Source organism: Nanorana parkeri, unplaced genomic scaffold (assembly GCF_000935625.1).
Source record: "Nanorana parkeri isolate BGI_ZX_2015 unplaced genomic scaffold, ASM93562v1 scaffold713, whole genome shotgun sequence".
NCBI lineage: Eukaryota > Metazoa > Chordata > Amphibia > Anura > Dicroglossidae > Nanorana > Nanorana parkeri.
Genome location: NW_017306981.1, coordinates 394,248 through 405,187, shown reverse-complemented (window position 1 = coordinate 405,187; position 10,940 = coordinate 394,248). Strand labels below are relative to the sequence as shown.

The window sequence follows — 10,940 nt, the reverse complement described above, 5'->3', positions numbered from 1 at the left end:
CCCCCTCCCTTTCACATGAGAAGCCCACCTGCACTATAGAAAGTCATCACTATAGTCTAGTGACTGGGTTTACATACAACAAACCCTTTATACCTGCCGTACAGCCTTTAGTTGCAGTCGGCCGCTCAGCATGTACAAAGCAATGACAGGCTACCAGGAGCTACTGCTGGTCACCACTATTCACCTATCTGCCCTTCCAGCCATTACCTGCGACTAGGGATAATTTGACCAGTCCTGGAAGAAGAGAGATGGGGGGGGGTAATGAAGACTCGAGCAGACAGAATTTAGAGCAGTTGTATATAGTAACCAACCAGCTTCTCTCTTCCGTTTTCTCAGTTAAGCTTTGAAAATGAAAGAGAGAAGCCGATTGGTTGCCGTGCACTGCTGCTCCAGTTTTGAAAAATTCCCCTCAATATGTCCCCAGCTGCCATCTGCCCCCAGCCAGAGATAATCTGGATCTCAGGCACAAGGATCCGGAACTATTGGGCTGTGTGAATGGGGCCTTGCTCTGAGATTACACGTGTTTTGGTCCAGTATAAACATTTGATATGAAATATAAATCAAGAAATTACATTAAACACGTGCTTATGTTTATCCACCATGAACACTGAGGGAATGCGAGCAGTCATTTCCTATGCTAGCCTCAGCAGCACACACACCACCCGGATAGACCCGTGTATGATCTCAGGGACTCACGGTGCATGTTCTGCATGAGCTCCCGGTACTTGTGTCGGATCTCCCTACGACTCCCATTGTCCCGATCTCCTTCATCGTCTCCGTTCATGAACGTGTCTCCATGGTCCTCCTCCGCCGTGGATCTCCGGCTGGACATGTTGGAAGAGCCCGAGGGCAGCAGCCAGAAACCCGTTCACTCTGTTTTGCCGCCGTTAGCAGTACGCAGGACAGAGCCAACGGAAGCCTGTCATAACCAGAAATGACAAGAACACGTGATACAGCAAAACAATGCGTGCCAAGCCTCGTTCTGATTCCTCTCAACTTTATCAATGTCCCATGTTGTCAGCAGTGAGTTGGAGCTGGTGTACTGTAGGTGGCAGCCTTATGTCAGGTGTAGATGCCAGGTCCTTTTTTTTCAAGGACATTATTAGATTTTGCAGGTTTCAGCCAGGAAATGTACTGGGTTTCGAAAACTGACAAAATGAAAGTATAGAATAAATCTTTTAATTAAATTATGTCAAATGTTTTAATTTATCACAAGGGTTTATATACAAGAGGAAGGAGCCACCCTAAAACAGGATATCAGGACCAGTGCTCAGGGATGAGCTGATTCTGCAGGAAACGTAAACTTTTAAACATCATGGAGCAGCATCCATTGTATGTGATTTAATCAGCATTTTACATTAGGGATGGGTTCGATGTTCAGTACCCTGTGAGCCTTGATTGGCTAAAGCCTTGCAGCTGACCATAGGGGCACAGTACTCTGCAAGAGCCATGATTGGGCAAAGTAATGATGACGTTTAAAATTCAAAAATGGCTTGGCCAGCTGATTTGAAAAATGTTCCGGAGGGCTTGGCAGCGAAAGGGTTAACCCTGGATTACGTCGGTGGATCCATTTTTTGGGGTTTTTAAAAAAAAAATTAAAGACTTGTTAAAAACTTGTCTTTTGTTTTTCTTTTTTCAATTAAAGGATTTTTTCAAAAGTCTTTTTAAAAAACTTTAATTTAACCCTTCAGTGAATTGGTACTCATTCATGGGGGGGGAGGCGCATCTGGGTGCCCCTTTATTTAAGGGGTACCCTGATGTGAATAAGCCCCCTGCCCACACACCCACAACCAACGCCCCAGGGCTTGTGGGGAAGAGGCCCTTGTCCCTATCGGCATGGGGGCAAGGTGCTTTTCCAGGGGCGACCCTGGAAAAGCCCCCTTCTAGGTCTGAGGAATGTGTCCTGGTATGATGGGGAAGGGTGGGGGCGCTCACTTTCCCACTCCTTTCCTGCCCTGCCAGACCTGTGCTCAGATCAAGGGACTGGTATGAAATTGTAGGGTTGGGGGGCACAGTTTTTTTCCCCATTTTTGGGGGTGGGGTTCCTCCTTAAAATTCCTACACGACCTAAAGGCCTGGTATGACTTTAAGGGGGAACCCCACTGGTGTTTTTTTTTCTAAATGGGTTCGAATTTGAACCGAGCACGGGGTGTTTGGCCCATCACTATTTGACATGGCAATAAAACATTTTGATTATAATATCACTTTAAATTTCTAGGTATTTTTAGGTAATAGGTAATATTCTAGGTAATTTCTGAGTGAATGGGAACCCATACCAAACATATAGTGGGGGGTGTTCTCAAATTTGACTGAAAAATTGGAGATTCACTTTAAGATTGTTGATGTTCTGTATACTGTGTCAATGTAGCAAGAGGAATCACCAGCACTCAGTAGAATAATCCAACATGTCCATTTATTGGACATAGACGTCACACAATCACAAGAGCCAACGTTACGAGACCATGCAGGGTCTCTTCATCAGGGCTTAAAGAGTGGGTCACTCTCTATGCCCTGATGAACAGAGCCTGTGTGGTCTCGAAACGTTGGCTCTTGTGATTGTGTGACGTCTATGTCCAATAAATGGACATGTTGGATTATTCTACTGAGTGCTGGTGATTCCTCTTCCTACATTGTGTCTGCACGGTGCCATCCGTGTTCATCACTACAAGCACCATTGTCTACATAGGCCTAGATTGCTGCAAGGTGTGCGGAGGATTTCCCCTTCTATCCAATCTGTATCCCAGATAGCAAGCAATTGAGCTGCAAGTTTGAAAATGACTTGCTAAACTATTGCAGACTTGCCAAGCTTCACAATTTTGTTGCACAAGTACAGCAAGTCTGCATTGCAAGTCTCCAGACCAGCGAGCTTGCAGAGCTCTTGCTAAGACCTGCAGGACTCTTGCTGTAGACTTGCCAAGCAAATTTGCTACAAATTCAAAAAGTGTCAAGTAGAACTTGTGCTGCAAGTGTTCTGCAAGTCTACAACTTGCCAGGAATATGTGCAGCAAGTTAACAAAATTACAATTTCACCCTGCCATAAGTTTGTAGCAAGTTATCCTTGCTATGTGGGTATATTGTGTGAGATGTCTCAAGATTAGGATGTAACATTCTGTACACCGTGGGGGTCCTCCCCAGATTAGGACCATGGAGAAAAGGGGATAACTCTCTGAGAAGATTTATTACTAATATGTTACAATAATCTCATTGGGCAGTTATTCTGTGGTATTCAGGTGACGTACAATTGTACTAGCAAATATGTGGTTCGATTTCTGAGTTGGTGCCAATCGGCTTATAGTGGGAGAATTTGGTATGTAGATTATTCATGGATTCAATATGCGCAGGGATGCCCTATGCAGGACTTGCTGTATGGTACATCATATTGTAAGTGTCCCTGGTTGTACTACAATAAACAGTTTTTCTTCCTATTTAGACTGAATTTTATGTCTATTCTACAACAACTTCCCTGATCTTGTGAGACATTTAGCAGAGGACTGAACCAATATGCTACTCCGATTTCTCCTCCAACACTTTAGGTACCTGCTATCGCCACTTACAGGAACAGTGAAGAAACACCAGTGATGACAAGGCCAGAGAAAACAGATACATGAAATCTTGCAAGGCTCATGACTCACATAGAACTTATTAACTCTGGCCTCAATAAGTTAACAATGGCCCAGAGAACTACATGAGCTAAAGGTCCATGTTCAAGTCAGTAGTTTAGGATCTCAGCATCCCATATATGCAAGAGCTTGAGCTGCTGATTAGATGGTTAGGCCCTTAGTCTTCAGACTGTGTTAAAATACTTAAAACTGTTAATATCAATGAAACACACAAGTTCCTAATTCTGGGAGAGATTACAGTAAACCTATGGAAAACCTGAAATCATCGAACTTGCTTTATTCTAAAGATTGCAGGATTTTCCTAAATTATCCAACAGGAACAACCAGAAGTTCTAGGAAGAGTGATCTTGAACTAGAACTAGAAATTGCAAAGAACGACCCACACTTACCTTAGCTACTTAAACACTGCACATGATAATGGCAAAATTAACTGGCTTTTTTCAAGAAAAGTGGGCGACAGCAGATTATAGATGTAAAAGGGAATATCAAGTGTCCTTTCAATCCTTTATCTTTACGTCGGAGTTTAGCATAGATATAGCCAATACCGAGAATGACTCCAACATCTCTGTTTTTCACATAAATGCTCCTAACTTTGCAGCTGCAAATTATGAGAAGCCTATGCCTAAGTAGACAGAAATTGCACTTGCTACCACCAATACCAGTGATAATGAAGATGAAAAAAGGATCCAAATTACTACTGTCCCACTCACAACAAACCACATCCTCTCGGAAAATAGCATGACTTTAGAATGCAAGGATATTTGCTTCAGATTGCACTATATTAGAGAACCGGTTTGTACTAGCCCTGGTGAGACAACACTCCAGACTGCCACCAACTGGCAAGACTAAATCTTCTTCCAATGATCAGGAATTCACTGATTCTGAGATCTAAGCTAAATCCACTGACAGCTCAGTTAACACACTTGGAATACAGTTAGCAATGAATGACCTAAGAAACTCGACAGAATCCTTCTGCTCCATCATGATGCAAGAACATTTTTTTCTTCACAAGGATGGATTTGCCACCTTTGAAGAATTGACTTGATACTTCCACAAATTGATCCAGCTGTTTCAAGTCTACACTGATGCAGAACCATTACAAACTTCACTTTTCCAAGGATTTTGCATGCATTTATTTGTTGTTTCTTTCTCTGTCTCTTTTTTAACCTTCAGGTCCAGAGCACAAGAATCATCCATGCTCATGGATTTTATTGATGTGTTATTGTTATTGCAGTGCAAACCCATGTTTAGTGTAGTGGTATCTATTGATACCAGATGGGAAGTGTGCTGCCACCAGCAGCCCATTTTAATGTTGTTTGTTGTTGTGCTTTGTGTAGTACATTTCCCTTTTTTGTGTTACATAGTGTAGTCCCCTGTTTGACTGAGTCTTGGTGAGTTGACACTGCCTGTGGATTTTTGCCAGGTAAGCAAGTTGTCCATTCTGTCCGCATAGACTGGGTCTCATGAGGTATGTTCAGTTGTATAAAGTGGCATTTGTAACAGAACAGTGAATCTCCCCAGCAGGGACACATATAAAAGTCATAACTGGGTAGAGGGTCTAACCTTCCCTACCATATCCAAAACTCAAAAAAGAATTGGCTCCTTATATACTTTAACATACAGTATGTTTATTCTTCTCAGGAATATAGCTATTTGTTTAGCATCCATATTACCTGTGTCTCACTTTCCTTCTGACCTGTCTTTCCCCTGTGGCTGGTTCTGTTTCTGTCTCTATTTTCTCCTCTACGTTGCACTGTGTGAACATTTCCAGGGCCGTTATATAGCTCTGGGATCAGATTCCTCACACTTCACCAGAGTTTCAAATCCCATTTATAGAAGCTGGCTACATGTGACCTGCTCAGGAGAGGGGATCAACATCCTGAGCCAGCAGGCACAGAGGAGTGCTGCCAGCAGGGCTGGACTGACTAGGTAAGAGAGGAACGGAAGCAGAGGATCAGAGACACTCAGGCACAACTCTGATATTCTGGAGACACTCTGAGACAAGGACAGGGATTAGTAGGTGGCGTTAACTACAGTGGAAGGAAGAAGGAGAAGAATTAACTGTGGACGGAACATCAAAGCTCTGCTTAACTTCCTTATATGTTTTTGAAGGGTAAGAAATAATTTGTGTGTTTTCTTTTATCATGCAGCTTCTCTGCAACATCATATTTTCCTTACGTTATACTGCAAATACAGCACAAATTTACATTAGAAAAAGTGGAGAAGCTTTTGCCAGGTGTCAGACTTACAGACTGTCAAGTGACAGATTTACAGACTGTCAGAAGTTACATTGGCCCATCAATAAAAAAAAACAAACAACAAGGACTCACCAAATGACTAACAAATTACAAAAAGACATTAAAAAACAGTCTACTGGAAATTACATGACATTTTAGGACCCCCTCTGTGGTGACATAGATCGTTCACTTCAACTGCTCCCTGGAGCACTTACATAGGGATTGGCAGCTACACATTTTAGTAGATGGTGCAATCTACTAAGGTAGCTTAAAGTGAAACATCATACAAAATGCCCTTTTTAAGTTTTGAATAGATTAGTTTTCCTTTCCAGCCATATTGAGTAGTATCTCTTCCACAGGGATAGCAATAAAAACCCTTTTACAAGGAGGGGAGGGTTGCAGCCACTTTTGGATCTTTATTGCGATGTCCCGGTTGTGTCCATCTACCATTCAATTCCCATCCTAGTGACTACATAGGGAGTAAGGGAAAAGCTATTTGTCAGGCCAACAATAGAAGCCTGGCAGGCTTTCTAAAGTTTTCGCTATTGGACATTGTATTGTATTGCAAATTTCACTCCGCAAAGCACTTTGAGCAAACGCAGGATGAGGTTGTTATTACAGTCTCATCCTGGCACCAAAGGCCAGCAACTATAGAGGATTTGAGTGGTTTAGTGAAAATATAGTTTATATGTGTATAAATATATGTAAAGCTTTACCAGTCTGAGATTTGCATGATAAGCTAAAGATTTAAATGAATCATATAACAACAGAATAAATTGCCTCTCGGTGTACCCTGTCTGAAGACACATCTCCCCCTTTTTTTAGAAGATACATGCATAGCAAGAAAAAAATAAGGGTTTAATGAGATGTCATAACCATTGCACAAGAAAAATCACAGAAGGTTTATTGTTACATATTTTTACATGATTTCATTAAAATTAAATTAAATTAATCATACCGAGCCTATGGTATAACAGAGTTTTTGTATATGGGCATCGTACTCAAATGCAGTATGCTTACTGATGTTTTCAGAGAAAAAAAGATTGCATATAAGATATGTTTACCATGCAGTTACCATCCTACAGACTTGGATAGATGAATAAAAGCAGTTCAAACCCCAATGAAATAAAATGCAGCATACTGCCATGCAAAAAAGAAACAACAACAACAACAACAACAACAAAACAGAAATACATGTAAGTGAATAATATTCCACACAATCCAATTCAAAACTCAAACACGGCATTCCACATCCTTCAAACATGCTTCACAAACACCATATCTAGAGGTGGAATAAGGCAGAATAAATCCTTAGGTAAGCCTAAGCTTCCGCACCATTGATGTCCCCAATTCCTTCAGCTGAAATTGATAATTATTGTGATAGACACAAAGCAGCTGCACTACTTGCATTGTCTGTACCGGTTTGACTTGTTCTTTCAGACTCACACTGCCAGTCAGTCCATTCAGTCGTCTGAAGTGACAGGCAGGTTCACAGCTTTGATGAAGTGGGCTATCGCCCTGGATAACTGTTAGGAGCATGTAGGCTGTGTCTGGGCCCCCTGGACATCCACCAGGTGTTAGGATTCTGCCAGCTTGCATTATGGATGATCCAGCTCTTCTTACGTCAGGAGCAAAACACAAATGGCCAACTACACTAAATCTTAATAAACAAGATGTAGGTCAGTAATAGCCAATGTGAAGCCAAAATGAAACCTTTTCACTGCAGAGAGTTTGCTGGCAATTTTCTTCAGTTCAGGGTTGGTACAGTATAAATATTCTACAGTTCTTCAGGTACTGACAAAAGTGTGTGTAGTGTACTCCAGAGAACAGCAGTTAGATATGCTCTACCTGAGGCCTCTCATTATTCAATTTAAGCTATAGCAATGGTCCTCAAACTACAGCCAACTGACATTGGGGCATGTTTTACTCCTACTGACCATTGGCCATAGTCTGGCCCTTTGAGGACCCCAGATATGAATTTTCTTTGTAACCCCTGTGAAACCAGATTCCGAAACATAATTATTTTACATAAATGTCCAGTCATTCATAAAGGGCCAATATTCCTTGAGTCTAACCATCCAGAATGTCTCATTATACATTACTTGTTTAATCATTACATATTTCAGATAGGGAACTGTATAGCTTGTGTGCCATTATCTCTTTTTACAAAGAGATTGACCAATATTTCAGGGTATTCATTCCAGTATTTATAAATAAATGACCTTCTTGCTATTGCCTTCAACAGAAAGGAGCAAAAAAAATACACCCTGATAATCTGTCATAAAGGTCAAAAACAAAAGGTTCAATTGATCAGTGAGTAACTATATCAAGGTGCAAGCAAAGGCAAGCTGATGAAATTAACAGCTGCAGTACAGGCCCTGAGGGCTGGGTGCTCCTAGTATACACACCGCACATACAAAACAAGGAGTCTTCTGCACAGAACCTGCCAATAAAAACGTTTAATATTGTTCAGCCAACAGTGCACTAAAATGAAGACTTGCCACCCTGAAAGGAAACCCCCATCTTTTATTTCATTACCCATAACCGCTCCCCTAAAATACTCAATTATGATCATTTAGGATTGAACATTCAGACTCCCATGTAAGCCTAGCTGGGCCTTTTCCTTGTTAACAGTTTTATCTCAAATAAATAACATTTCCTCACTCAACGGGCTGCCAGTATTTAGACTAGTTTTGACACTCTGGATAATTCATTTTCTCTGCTCGTCCTGCTTTAAAGTGACCCTGCCACCACGGAGTCCCTTACACAAAAAGACGAGCCCTGTAAAAAAAGAGGCACTATGGTTACCTTTTTTGCGGTCCTATCTTTAAATGCCACCGCTTTACTGCTCCTTAGTCATTGTGCACAATAGTTCCTTCCACCCTGTAAAAGTGGAGGCACTATACTCACCTTTCCAGGGACCCATGTCTTAAAATGCTGCTGCTTCACTTTTTCCTGGCTGCTGTAGGTACAGTATGTAGCCATTCACACTCTATATTACAGCCCAGCCATATATATACATATATTGTCAGTTGTCTGTACTTTCTCTTACCAAAGCTTATATTTGTTTCCTTTCTTATGGTCATAGTATGCCCAGTTACATGCTTTAATGGCCATTGGAGGTACTCTAAGTTGACTTGCTCCCATTTGGAGTTTGACTCTGCAAGTTGGCAGTGACTGGAGCTGCCTCTCCTTTTGCTTCCTTATTACCCACAATACAATTATGTCTAGCTGTCCATTTGTTTAACTGTTCTTTAATTGCTTATACTGAATATAACCCTGCAGGATTTTCCTCCGCCTTCAATGTGTGAGTTAAAGATCATCAGACCTGAACTCTAAATTAAACAATTAATAATATTTGACTACATTAAAAGATATTCTCCACATATCATCCTTTCACCAGAAACCTATTTGGAGGGCACTAGAGCAATAGCCTTCAGGCGCGCTACTACAGCTACCATTCTACATATTCCACATATTCTAGAAGAGTGTCTCTCCTGAGGTTTTCATGTAACCTGAGGGGAATCTTATTTTTTGTCTACATACTACTGTGCCCCTGATAAGGGATGCCTGTCCACTCAAGATAGTTGATACATTAAGATACTTGGGTATAGCCATACAACAGCCATTGCATAACTTTATCTCCAACAGTTTCCACTCTTTGATACGATTCAAAGGGGTTGATTTACTAAAGGCAAACTGGCTGTCCACTTTGCAAATAAATTTTCCCACATTCACACGGTGCTGCATTTTCCACCACCCTCTGGAAAGCAGTCTGCGGTGGAACGCTTTTCAGAGAGCAGTGGAGCGGTGGCTGCGAGCGGTGGCTGCCCAGCAGTCAGAAGGTGATACTGCCCCTCCTTTGCAGGTTTTGATTTTAATCCCAATGGGAATTAGCTATTGCAATACCACTCAGCAACTTTGCAGTGGACCCACGCGGTTGTGGAATGGTTCCATTCATTGCCATTGTCACGCTTATATAAAAATTTAAATCTTTGCTAATTACTCCAAATAATTCCCTATATTTCAAAATATGTTAAATATATAATAAATAATAATAACAATAATTTCATCCCCCATCACATATGTGAATCAGTGTTCAGTAAAAAATAAAAGTGTCCATTAAGTCAATAAACATATGAATAATGTGCAAATCCTCTTAACTAGCAAATACCAGTCCAACCAGTGCTGCACTCCATCTCTCTGCTCCCCCTTCTTATAACGTACTCATAGACTCAATCTTATAGGTCAGTACACGTGTTATCAACAAAACTATTTTGCACACCACACCTGACTCTGAGGGATAATTGTCACTCCTCACGTTCCTTCAAGCTCCAGGTTGTGCACCATTATTCCCATTTTAAAAAATGGAAAAAAAACTCCACAGTGTAAAAGATTTAATTAAAGTTGGAGTGTTTGCTAATTAAGAGGATTTTCACATTATTCAATTGTTGCATTTGACAAGTGGCACCACCTGTTAAATGAGACATGTTGTATATTTTTTGCTTTGAGGCAAGCATTGCGGTCACGGCAATGTATATAGCACTATTCGGCTGCAATGCTATCATCAACTGCACATTTTTACCACCCTCTTTCCACCTGTGTGAATGAGGCCTTAGTGAATGAGGTGAAGCTCTGATTACTTCCATTGTCCAACCATATGCAAATAAAAATACAGTTTTTCTTTCCTGCAGATGATTTGGGGTTCTTTGCAAAGTGAATTTTCACTACATTCATTAAGCTCAGGGAAAATTCCCTTGCAAAGTGCCAAAGTGCCCACTGAACCTAATGACTATGAACATGTTTAAAGGAGAACTATGAGGTGAGTGCTTTTCACTCACCTCATAGTTCTAGCCGACCTGTGACAATGAGACTGTCATAGGTTGGCTCAGTAGATCGGGATGTGAGCGAACACATACCGGGTTCGCTCACCTCTCGATCCTGTCACGGCTCTCTGCCGTGACAGGGGGAGGGGCTGGATTCCCCTCTCCCCGCTCCGATCTGCCAGCGCTGACTGGCGGAACGGACGGGGGAGGGGGCGGGTACAGCTGGCTCTGCCTCTAGATAGGCAGAGCCAGCTGTC

The 10,940-nt window shown here is 41.6% G+C and overlaps 1 protein-coding gene across 1 annotated transcript in view; it reads right to left on the bottom strand.

Annotated features, from left to right (window-relative positions):
• NSMCE4A (NSE4 homolog A, SMC5-SMC6 complex component) overlaps positions 1–864 on the bottom strand; it is a 15,885-nt gene extending 15,021 nt beyond the window's left edge. The window contains exon 1 of the mRNA XM_018563958.1: positions 697–864. Coding sequence (XP_018419460.1) covers positions 697–832 — 136 coding nt within the window. The 5' untranslated portion in view covers positions 833–864. The remainder of the gene's footprint in view (positions 1–696) is intronic.
• Positions 865–10,940: the final 10,076 nt, after the last annotated feature.